The following is a 12,847-nucleotide window of genomic DNA, read 5'->3' as shown; positions in this document are numbered from 1 at the left end:
ATATTGGGAGCTAGGAGTCAGTCAGGGCTACACAGCAAGACCATCTGAAAACCACACCACACCCAATCTAACTCTAGGAAAAAAAAAATCACAAGAATTAAAACAAAACCAAAAATCCAAACAAAACAAACCTGGTTTTGTTTTCTTTTTTAAAAACAAAGTTTTAATTGAAGGGCCAGGGATACAGCTCACGGGCAACGCTTGCCTAGTATGTGAGGTTCTAGGTTTAACCCTCAGTACCACACAAGTTTTATTTTAGAAATGCATTACATTTAAAGGCAGAGAGCTGAACTAAGAAAAATGTTCCTTCTAAAATTAGATTGTGGTATGGCTACAACCTTGGGGTGCTTTAAAAATTAAACTGTGGCTTTATTGTATACTTTGGATTGTTGATTAAACATGTATAAGTTGCTTTTAAAAAAATTAAAGTGGAAGCTAGAGAGCAGTTAAAGAGCCAGGTTCAATTCCACACCTACACCATGGCTCACAACCATCTTCAATGCTACAGGATCTGACTTCTGGTCTCCAAGCACATGATCTTAAGCACATGGTACAGACATATATTCATAAAATAATTAAAAATAATCACATATCCCAAAGTGAAAGGTTATTGGTAATATATCAAGAGAGAACTGCCAAACTATAGATCAGTGTTAAAGATGTCCAGAATATCATTGTTTATTCTCAGAGATCACAGATGAATGTTAATGAAAAAACAAAGCCACTGAAATTTGTTCTTCCTGTAAAAGACGAGTCCCTTTGCACTGGAGAAAGGATTTTAAATAAATCATGTGGTATGACTGCTAAGTGGACTTCACCAAAAAGTAAACTTAAGTTACAGCAGGACCTGTATTTTCACTCAAGAGAAACCTAAGAATGTCCTAGATAAGCTCTAATATCTGTGTTAATACTGTCAACTGTCATCATTAAGGGTATTAAAGAAGTTGTCAAAGTGGTGTTTATCATCCAAATGTCAAAGGCATGTACAAATTCATGGACCTTGATAAAAATGGGATGCTCCAAGTGTTAAAAGAAAAACAAATTCATACACTTTAACAGACATCATAATGTCTTGAAGCAGAAGAACCACTGTGAATTTGTGGCCAGTCTATGCTACAAAGTAAACACTTGCTTTAAAAACAAAAAAGGTGTGTGACTCTGATTGGTACTGTTTTAGTAAAACATGAGTCACTGGAGTAGCAAACTCTGTAGAATAGTTGGTTCACTTCTCGAGTTAAGGTCTCATTATGGTGCAGTTGGCTTTGAAATCATGTGCAGTGAAAAGTCATCCTCAAATTCCTGATTCTCTTGCCTCCCAAATGCTACGATTTCAGGTGTGTATCACACACTTGGCTTACGAAAAGAAGTATTACGCTTATCTGCTATTCTTCGGAAGGTATTCTGAGTTTTAGTACATCATTTCTCCTGAACTTTTTCTATTGTACAACATAAGTAGTTTCAGACACATTGAACCTTTCAGATACATTGAACCCTTCTTTTTCCTTCACCAAATGCCTAAATGTATACATCTATCTATCATAAATACACACATCCATCTACCTATGTATCTTAAAGCCAGGGCTCAGAAATTGGCTCACGAAGGTACTTACTTGCATGCAACCATGAAAAACTGAATTCCCCAAACCCACGTGAAAAACCTGACATAGTAGCACACTTTTGTAATCCCAACATTGGGAGAGCAAAGACACTAATCCCCGGGATTTGCCTACTAGCAGCCTAATTTATAACCCAGGCAAAAGAAGAAAACCTGTTTAAAACCCCCCCCCCCCAAAAAAAAACACCCCACTGGCACTTGAATGTTTGAAAAAAATTTGCCCTAGCTATCACTTAATTTCTATAATGAAAATTAGAAATAAACATGAAATCAAAAAAGGATAAGGAGGTATCGTTCTGTGGTAGCTAATGTCAGCTACAGACCTGAAACAGTAATTCTATTGTAATATATAGGTGTGGATGCTGACAGAGTTCAATTTTAGTTGACAGGCATTCACTACTCCAACAAGGGAAAATAAATGTCATTCCCAAACTGGAGAGATGTTTCAGTGTTTAAAATAGTCACTGCTTCAATAGAGAACTGGCATTCAGTTTCCAGCACCTAGATGGCAGCTAACAACTATCTGTAACTCCAGTTCCAGGGGATCTGATACCCTCTTCTGGCTTCCACAGGCACCAGATATACATGTGGTTCGTATAAACCCATGCAGGCAGGACCTCAAAACATAAGATAATAACAATAAATAAGAATGATCCTTGGCAGACTTCAGTCCTATTAATGAAAAGTCAGCAAAGGCTCTCATCAAAAGCAACACAGGCTTCTGGCAAAAGTAATTTAACAGTAACTGCAGTAGGCATTCAGGACAGTCCTTCCCCACTCCAACTTGTGAGAAAACACAGGCATGGTGCCACATGTCTTCAATTTAGTACTTGTGAGGCAGAGGCAGGTGCCTCTCTTTGAGTTCAAGGCCAGCCTAGTCTACATAGTGAGTTCTAGAACAGGCAGATCTACATAAAGAAAAAAAAAAACAAAAAAACAAAAAACAAAACACCTGTCTTGAAAATCAAAAGAAAAAAAAACACGTCTAACCATTATTTTGTTGATAATCAAACCATTTTCAAGTGAATAAATATCTAAGTCTCAGTTTTAATTTCCAATAAATATCCAGTAAATATTAATGATAAAATCAAATGAATTGTGTGTGAGATCCCAAAATAAGAACAAAGGTATTCTAAGCTAAATCTTTAGAAATGCCACCAATGCACATAGTGCATATCCATCTAAAACACTCAGCATATAAAATAAAAAATCTTAAAAAGAAGGGTGTCTTTCTCTAACATAATTTTGCCAGCAGAGAGCTACTGAATAAAAATGTAATCCATGAAATGGGCTAACAGCTTAGCAACACATTTCTTTCCTCTAAAGCAACGGAAGGTGGGCTACAAATCAGCCAAGCTAAAGAGCTGACGTGTGACCCATAAATGAATGTGGCCACAAATAATGACATTCAGAAACTGTCTTAGTCTTGGAAAAGTATGCATGATGGTTTGAATAAGAATACGCCACCCATGCCCCAAAACTGGCTCATACCTTTGAATATTGAGTCCCCAGTTAGTGGAACTGTTTTGTTTAAAAAGGATTAGAAGGTGTGGCCTTATTGGGAGGTATTAACAGTGAGAGTAGGCTCTTAAATTTCGAAAGACACATCCAACCATTCTTCTTAGTGTGTTCTCTGCCTCTTGCTCGTGGGTCTCAAGCAGCTATTGTAGCTACTTGTCCTCATGTTTTCACTCTGCCATCACAGACTAACACTCTGGATCCATAAGCACAAGTAAGCCCTGTCTAAGTTGTCTTGGTCATGAAGTTTTATCACAGGAATTTAAAAATAACTAAGACAGTCTAGGATGTCAAACAAAGAAAATTAACACATCACAAAAGCTTACTTCATGGCTGGAGATATGGTTAACATCAGTGACTGTTCTTCCAGAGGCCCTAAATTCAATTCCCAGTGACAAGGTGGCCCACAACCATCTATAATGGGGTCTGATGTCCTCTTCTGGTATGCAGGTGTATATGCACATAGAACATTTATACATCAAATAAATAAATAAATAAATAAATAAATAAATAAATAGCTTACTCCAGGGTGAGCAACAAGAAGTCACAGCAGGGAAAGGTACTTAGTTCCAAGTCTCACAACCTGAGTTCTGTTGCTAGGATCCACATACTGAGAGGAGAGAACCTGCTTCCCAATCTGATCTCTGACCTTCACATTCACACAACACTGTGAAGTCAGATGGACACAACCAAAAATTTCAGGGGTGGGGATGTACTGAACTTGCCTAGCATGTATAGCCCTGGGTTCAAACCACTATATTTCAAAAAGCTAGAAATTAAGCATCTCATCAAGCCAGGCAGTGGTGCACACCTTTAGTCCCAATATCCAGGAGGCAGATGCAGGTGGATGACAGGGTTTAAGGACAGCTTGGTGTCCAAAATTTAGTATGTAGCCCTAGTACTTTGATTACACACATGTACCCCCAGACTCTGCTAAATTTTCAAATAATAATCTGAAAAACTCGACTCATGGAGGAAAGGGGAGAAAGGACACAATTTCTAGAGGTCAAGCCCATTCACAATAACTTTTTTAAATGTCCTTTTCTTCTTTTTTGAGAAAGGGTCTCTGGTGAAGCTTAAGCTAGTCTAGAACTAGAGATACTTCTGCTTCAAGCCCCCAAACATTCCACTTACAAGAAAGATTATAAATTTATGCTGTTCAATTTTCTACTGGACAATGGAAAACCAAATACTTCCCATTTTGCCAGGCATGATGGCAGACACTTGTATCTGTAGTGTCCCCGCCCTTGGGAGATGAAGGTAGGAGGATAGGAATTCAAGACTAGTCTTGGCTACATGAGACCCTGCTGTTCTTGTAGTGGACTGGGGTTCAGTTTTCATGTAGGCTACCATCCCACATGGTAGGTAGCTCATGACAGTGTAACTCCAGGTCTAAGGGTCTTCTGACCTTCAACAGAACCAGGCATGCATTTTTTTTTTTTTTTTTGGTTTTTCGAGACAGGGTTTCTCTGTGTAGCCCTGGCTGTCCTGGAACTCACTCTGTAGACCAGGCTGGCCTCGAACTCAGAAATCCGCCTGCCTCTGCCTCCCAAGTGCTTGGATTAAAGGCATGTGTCACCACCCCCCGGCCCGCCAGGCATGCATGTAAACACCCATACACACAAAATAAGTATAAATTTTAAAAAAGCCTACATTGTCCACAATGGGAAAAAAAAAAAAAAAAAAAAAAAAAAAGAATTCTCAATTATATGTAACAGAACAAAGAGCAGCACAATACTGGGTGATCCAAACTAGTAGTAGACTCCATAACTTTAAGCAGCCAGGCAGGATCCTACCTAAATAAATAAATACATAACTAGAGCTCTCTTGCAGCTGAAAGTATGGCTAAATTGATGCTTGCCCATCACTCATAAAAGCCCAGGGTTTACCCCCACTATCATATAAAGCATGATGGTACAACATAAGTAATCTCAACAGGAGAAAATGGAGGCAGGATCAGAAACTGAAGGTCAACCTTGCTATACAGCCAAGTTCAAGACCAGCCTAGGATACCATGAAAATTTGCCTATAACAAAATTAAAGTCTGTAAAACTTATTTTGTTTTCTTTGAAATAATCCTTGAGGCCAAGAATAAAACAGCATGTAAAGAGCCCAAAGCGTAAGAGATTATGCTCACTATAGGTAGCTGTAAATGCTTTTAAGTTGTAGGCTAGATTTCTCACTAAAATAACAGACCACCACCCCAGGCTGAACATGTAGCAACCTATACTTAGCACCTCAGACTTGAAATTACCTATAAAACATTGCTAATTATATTATCTAAATTGGAGAATGGTTTTAAGAATTATGTCTGTAAATACAAATGAATTGCTTAAAGAGGCCCTGGCACATAGGAGGTACTCAATAAACTTAATTACTAAATGTATTTCGAATTTATCTGTTAAGGAGGGGAAAAGGCTTTAGTAATAAAACTATAGATTTCTTCACAAGTGTCCTACAACTTTCCTAAGTCCATTTTTTTCTTTGTTGTCTAGTGAAAAAGTTTTACTTGTAATCCCTAATCCTGAGGTCCTGCCACCTTGCTTTCTCATGGTGGGACTAGGAAGAAGGTACCACACCGGCTTAAATCCAGTCTTCAGAGTTAGCTGTACACACAACACAGACTTAAAGGGGTGGCTCAGTAATTAATTATGTTTATCTCTTTTCCCTCCTGGGTAAAAATAAAACCATAGAACTTCAAAATTCCAAATGAAAGAAAGGGGCTTAGAGGCTATTTCCTAAGTGATAAAAACAAAAGGGTATAAAACACCGGACTTTTACAAAACCTCGTTAGAAGAAGATTCTCTAAGATGATATGACATTAAATCTGCATGTTTATCCTTTCAAAAGGTCTTTGTAAAACTGGCTGGCTGTGGTAGCTCACTGCCAGCAATCCCAACACTTGAGCGGCTCAGGCAGGAGAATAGCTTTGAGTTGCAGGCCAGCCATAGCTAATGGCTCCAAACCTAACCAAACCAGGTTGGATGAAGTGTACACCTCTAATTCCAGGCTTTGGGAAGATAAGAGACAAGAGGATCAGAACTTCCAGATTTTTGGCTACACAAAACGTCTGTGTACTACAGGAGACTCTTTCCAAAAACCCGAAAGGATCTTTGCATAATCAAAATTCAAGGACTTGATCTAAAGCCTACACCTAGGTAAATCTCACAATTACATTGGGTCTTAGAGGCAGTTCAGTGGTAGAGCACTTGCCTAGCAAACTCAAGACCCTGTCTGGATTCCATTCCCACTTATCCCACCCTCACAAAAGGCAGCTAACTTAACCCTGAAACCCACACTTTCACTTTACTGTAAGGAAAGTTTTCCATATATACAAACATGCAGAGGTGGAGATTATGTGACAGTCACATACATAGTCAATTGTATATTAACAGCCAGGTAAGAACCCAGTTCTGAAAAATATACCTACTGTAATCAGAAATTTTTTTTCAGACCAAGTCTTACCATAGCTGACCTAGAACTCTATGTAGACCCAGGCTGGCCTCCAAATCACTGGAAACTGCCTGCCTTTCATGTTAGGAAGTAACTTTTTACCTGTAGTAACTTATTTGGGGTATCTTTACAGGCAGAAAAATCTTGTTTTTTGTGAAATGCTTTCTGAGTAGAGTCCAAAAGGGGGGGGGGGGAGGGAGAGCTTTGAAATGAATTTTCACTATTTCAGACATAAAAAAGCTACAAATAGTTTTCAACTGTAAAACTGCAAATTAATGCAACAAGGTAACTAACTATACTTCTGCTCCAAAGAAACCATTTGAGAAGTTTTGACAAACATGTATATTTTCTTCCATTAAGTGAAATTCAGAGAATGCAACCAAGAAAGCCCTGAAGAAAGGGATACTTTAAAACGCGAAACCATTATTTCGAACAACCTGATCTTTGGACACTGAAAACTGTTTCAACAGACCCGAGACGAAAGCAGGACCTATTCAAGTGTTAAAAAAAATACTTCTCCCCACCAGCCAACTGAACCAAATAAGGCCCATATACTTAAACAATCAGAAAGAAAAGCATGCAATAAAATGTTCCAAAGGTTCACGAGCTCCCAGAATAGACTTAAAGTCTTTCTTAACCAGGTGTGGTAGCACACTTGAATCCCAGCACTGGAGAGGCGGCGGAAGGTGGATCTGAGTTCGAGGTCGGTTTGGTGTACAGAGCGAATTTCAAGACAGTTTGGCTACATACAGAAACTCTGTCTCAAAATACAACAACAATAACAATCTCTTTCTTATGAAAAAGGCAACCAACCCGCGTCAAGACATAAGTGTCCTCGCAAGCCAAAGCAGCATTTTCTGTCTAGTGGAGTCGCCAGATTTATAGACCCTAATCTGAAAGATACAGTGGACAGTTTTTTTTTTTTTTAATACAACGAAAACAGCAGAACAGAACTTTCTCAAAGTGTGCAACAGCTCTGAACTTTCATGAGCGCCAAGCAAGGTTTTATGTCTGCTTTAGAGATTGGTGAACTAAGGGCAGATCGTTTCCGTTAAATGCCTTTTTCAAGGTCACCATAGTGCATAAACAACTCGGGCAGAGGATCCCAGGTCTCCGACCTTTCTACCCTGGAGAGGCGGCACAGCGCAACGTGCTCTGCTCTGCTCGAAATCCCAACGCCACAAGCTTCTCGGGTTCAGCAAACCCCCCCCCCCCGAATGCTGGCCACCGAGCTCCACGGGACTCGGGTAGCCGTGGCGTTCCCGCCTGCACTCCCGAGGTCCCAGGCTGAGCGCCACTGCTCTGGGGGGGGGGACTAGTGAGGTCTCCTTACCGTCGCTCTCTGCCCTGACGAGCAGGGACATGCCCTTCAGCCTCTCCACGTAGCCGGAGGACACATGGCCAGTACCCCGGTCGTCCCATTGCCGGTCCTCGTTGAGCGTGTAGACCTTCACCCGCCGTCGGGTGTCGGTCATCGTGCCGGCCGGGGGCCCCGCCCGAGTGGCCCAGGGACGGTGTCCAGAAACGGCGGGCGGCCGCAAACGGGGAGCTCCGGGACCTCAGTGCCGCCGCTGGCCGCCGCCGAGCTGCGCCGCCGCTCGCATGGCCCGCTCCCGGGTCCGAGCCCTGGGCCGCCGCCTTCTCTCGTCTCCCTCTCCTCGGCGCTATTGTCCAGGCCGGGCGAGCGTGGCCGCCCAGCAGCCCCGACAGGGAGGCGCAGCACTGCGCGGCCTACCGGGCCGCCGTTCAAACAAGGTGCGACTCGGTTCACAGCCCTGCTCCTGCCTCCGCCATGACCTCCGCAGAGCCGCTTCCCGCGCCGCCGCCTCCTCAGGCCGCCGCCGCCATGTTTTCCTTCCTTGTACCTGGCCCAGTCGCTGCAGCCGGAGCCTCCGCTCCGCTCCTCCCGCTTAAAGCATCCGAAGCCGACGAGGTAGCACTTCCCGGGAGATTCTGTTCGCCCCTGGCCACCCGAGAACCCCTGGCTCTTCTTAGAAGTCGCCTTCCCTACTCCGCCGCCTCTTCCGTCTTCCTCACAGAGCCAAAGCCGCCGCCATCTTGACTCGCCCCTCAAAAGCGGCGCGCGGGGCCACCTAGGCAGTAGCGGCAGGGGCGGCCCGCAAGCCCCACCACTTAAAGAGACAGGACCGGAGCCAGCAGCCTCGCTCCGGCGGAGGCCTCGCACCGAGGCGGTCGCGGAGCGGCGGGGGTGGCGGGAGCGGAGGAGGCGGGACGCGAGTCGCGTCGGTGACGGACCGGGACTCCCTCGCGCTGCCCTGCACGTACTATCGTGCAAGCGCGGGCTGCGTGTGCGTCCGTCGCACCCTGTATTCGTCATCAGCTCCGCTCAGGGCTGGGAAGGGGTGTGGAGGCTGTTGGCGGCTTTGGGAGCCAGTCTGGACTCTGCTCCTGAAGCTCGCCCTTCCCCTTGTGTGCCTGCTCCGGACGCCTTAGGGAGGACCTTTGCAGTCGGCCCGGAGGCGCTGGCTTTTGGCCTCCTCCTCCTCCTCTGGCCTCTTCTGCGAGAGGACCGTTTGGACTGGGAGGTTGGCGGGATGCGGTGCGGCGCGCACTGGCCGGGCAAAGTCTCAAACTCTCGGCGCGGTGTTCCTTGCGTGGCACTGCTCCCCGGGGTCATTCTGAGCAGTCACCTCACAAAACAGCGGCGATCTCCCTTTCTCTGTCGGTTATCAAAGTTGATAGTCTTTTAGCCCTTGGTTGATTGATTGGTTATTTTTAAACAAAATAAAACGCATCTTGAAGGGCTTGCAAAGATAATGCTGTACTGTATGATTAAGATGAATTTCTTTGTTTTTGTTTTGTTTTGTTTGTTTTTTTTGAGACCAGGTCTGACTATGTTGCTCTGACTGGCTGAAGCAACGTATGTGAGTGAAAAGCTGGGATCTTGCTTACCCACATCAGAGACAAGAGCTCTCAAAGACATACCTGAAAGCATTTGCAAACAAAACTGGGATGTACGAACAAAGCACTTGCTTATTCTAAAGACCGGAATGCAATCATTTCAAGCATCTGGATGGAGCCCATGAGCTCCAAGCAGAACAGATTAGCAGTATGACCCTCTATGCTGATATTTTAAAGCAATGGTTCTCAACCTTCCTAATGCTGCCACCCTTTATAATACAGTTTCTTTTGTTGTGGTGACCCCTCCCCCACCATAAAATTATTTTGTTGCTACTTCATAACTGTATAATTGCAGCATATCTGCTATGTGTTCCATGTTTGATGGCCAAGGGGTCGAGACCCACATGTTGAGAACCACTGTTTTAAAGAGCCTTGGAGATCGGCTGGCAGAGCTTACACAGTGAATAGTTCCTTATTTGCCTTAATTCTTTACCCATCAAAGAAGAGACTGTTGCTTTCATCCCTCTGAAACTGCCTTGCTGGAGGACAGAACCCAATAAAACAACGTAGCCAGTCTCCGTATTTTGTCTCCTGGTTTATTCTGATGCAGGAAATCATTTACAAACTAATTTGCTTTTCTAAATTGTTCTGCTCCGCGTCTCCCTCTCCCCTATAAAGTGTATTTTAGTGACTTTGTATCAGGCCACATCAGTTTTTTTTGTTTTTTTTTTTTTGGTTTTTGAGACAGGGTTTCTCTGTATAGCCCAGGCTGTCCTGGAACTCACTCTGTAGACCAGGCTGGCCTCGAACTCAGAAATCCGCCTGCCTCTGCTTCCCAAGTGCTGGGATTAAAGGCCTGCGCCACCACCGCCCATCCACACCAGGATTTCTACTTCTCAGAATAGCCAGCTTGTGTTTTAGGACAACTACCATGAGGAAATGATTTATTTGGCTTATACTTCTAGGTCACAGTCCATTGGTCCAAGGGAGATCAGGGCAAGAATTCAAAGCAGGAGCCTGAAGCAGAAACCATGGAGGAATGCTGCTTGTTGGCTTGCTCCCCTCACACTTAGCTTTTTTATAAAGTCCAGGACAAGCTACTCCAGAAATGGTGCCACCTTCTGTGGGCTGGATGCTCCTATGTCAACTAACAAGACAAGTCCCCACAAATATCCCCACACACCAACCACATGCCCACAGGGCAGCCTGATCTAGGCTGTTCCTCAACTGAGTGTTTTTTCTCAGATGACTTTAGGCTGTATCAACTTGACAAAGCAAAGTAGGGCACATGAGATCTGTTTAAATTAGAGGAATGTGAAGCAAGCTTGCCTTCTATCCCAGTGAACACAGCCAACCTGAGATTATTTGCAGAACCAAAAGTTCATCTGTGGGGTAAAAAGCAAAGTTCCAGAAGCAGACTGCAGTTTGGTGGCTTGCCACATTTTGTTCTTTTTAATCACAAATTTCTTACCATCAAGAGATAACTTTATCAGAGCAGTTTAAAGCCTATCTGCTAATGTATTGGATATACACAAGAATATGGGGACATTGTTCAGTTTATTGAATAATAAAATGAGCAACTGTGAATTGACACATACCATAGGCTATTGGCTTTATTGCCTGAGTAGTAGTATCTATCTTTTTCTCTGTCTTTATTTTTTAAATAAAATATGTCGCTGGGGTTCCAATGCAGGGCCTTGCATATACTTGACAAGAACTGTGCTACTGAGCTACATCCCCACTGTTGAACCCTGTTTCCTCTCCTCTTCCATTCTTCCTTTCTTTCTGCTCCCCTCCCCTTCTCTGACAGGACTTATTATATACCAGAGGCTAGTGACCTAACTTAGAACTGATTCAGGCAACAGGAAGTGCTAAACAGTTCACTCTTCAGATTAAAAAACCTTAGTATCTAATCCCAGCACTTCAGAGGTGGAGGCGGGAAGATCTGAGCTGCAAAGTCATCTCTGGTTATGTAGTAAGTTGGTCCCTGGGGGGAAAAGTAAATAAAGAAGTTTGTATCTGCTCAAGTCTGAGAAAGATCCTCATATATCTTCCTTGCTCCTGTTCAGGAGCCTGGATTCTTTCCAGGTCACATCACATTTCTACTTCCTTTTCTGTCTTATACTTTACTAAGCTCCCAGTCCAGTTGAGTTCAGCTTAACATCTCTGGTGTCCAAATGACAAGAGAACCTTGCATTTTCAAGTATTACTTTGTGGTGGATTTTTCTATTATCGATAAAGAGAAAATAGCCTGTCTTGTTTGAGTATACAAGTGTCTGTGCACTCCATTCTCTTTGCTGCTTCGAGACAGGATCTCATATATCCTAGGATGGGTTCAAATGCACTATGTAGTCAAGAATGACCGTGACTTTTCCTGGTCCTTCACAATCTACTTCCAGAGTACTAATATTACAGGCCTGTGCCACCACACCCAGCTTCTTTCCCACCTTTGATAATCCAAAGTGGCAAAGATGGCGGACATAAATGTATTGGTTTAAACAAAGAACAACAACAAAATCAAACAGAAAGGCATGGTCTTGCTGTGTAAACCAAGCCATCCTCAGATCTCTATTTTCCTACCTCTGCCTCCTGAGTGCAATTGTGTACCGTCACTACACTATAGACTTTTTTTTTAAGCTATCTTTAGTGGCCTATAGGTTGTGACTTGGTTTTTGTAATTCCAAATATAATTTTTTTATTGCTAGTTTTTAATTTGGGGCTAATATGATGTTCCTTAAACAATGGGACATTTTAGTACCTCAATATCTGGTCACAGTGGCTAGGGTTGTACTTGACAAAAGCCAGGCCAATGTACAGCTTACATTTTTCAGACTGTTACTGAGGAAGAGGGGTGGGGATGTGCATATCATGTGCACCCACGACTCCGTCTTAAATGTAAATATCTGCACCGTTGAGAAGAAAGCAGAACATTCTAGGCTCAGAATGTGTTCAGCCTCTAAGATGTGCTGAATACGCTCACCCCTTCCTAGTTCTTTCTGATCTCTGGCTGGCTGGTTAACTCAGCTGTTCTGGCTCAAATTCCTCCAAGATAGCTGATTCAATTTGGCTTCTCTCAACTTCTGACTGAATTGCTGTGCTTGGCTTCATACTAACTTTAGAAATCTGTTCTTTTGGCTCCTTCTCACTTTCTAGCTTGTTCTGTCTTCACCCGGGTCTAGCTTTTCTCTGTACAACTGTCCTAGTGAAACTGCCCCTTTCCTCTTCTGCACTGCTCTCTCTTCTCGTGAGAGTTGGGCATATTCTTTCTCTGCCACTCAATTAGACATCACTTTCAAAATTGGGTCTTTCCTTCTACAAACTAACTTTACTTTCACTGTTTGGGATTAAAGGTGTGTGCTAAGGGCTGAGCCACAGTGAAATTAAAAACAGCATTTTTTT

General features: G+C 43.2%; 1 protein-coding gene across 2 annotated transcripts in view; it reads right to left on the bottom strand.

Annotated features, from left to right (window-relative positions):
• Positions 1-8,868, bottom strand: part of Ppp4r3a (protein phosphatase 4 regulatory subunit 3A) — a 41,751-nt gene extending 32,883 nt beyond the window's left edge. Inside the window, exon 1 of one of the 2 annotated variants that reach the window (XM_076921396.1) lies at positions 7,920-8,868. In XM_076921396.1, coding sequence (XP_076777511.1) covers positions 7,920-8,061 — 142 coding nt within the window. In that variant the 5' untranslated portion in view covers positions 8,062-8,868. The remainder of the gene's footprint in view (positions 1-7,919) is intronic. The other variant, XM_076921397.1, reaches the window with a different exon arrangement.
• Between the last annotated feature and the right edge of the window lie 3,979 nt (positions 8,869-12,847).

The sequence above is a fragment of the Arvicanthis niloticus genome, chromosome 23 (genome assembly GCF_011762505.2).
Source record: "Arvicanthis niloticus isolate mArvNil1 chromosome 23, mArvNil1.pat.X, whole genome shotgun sequence".
NCBI classification, from domain to species: domain Eukaryota; kingdom Metazoa; phylum Chordata; class Mammalia; order Rodentia; family Muridae; genus Arvicanthis; species Arvicanthis niloticus.
The sequence above is the reverse complement of the archived record's forward strand: the minus strand, read 5'-3'. Positions and strand labels throughout refer to the sequence as shown.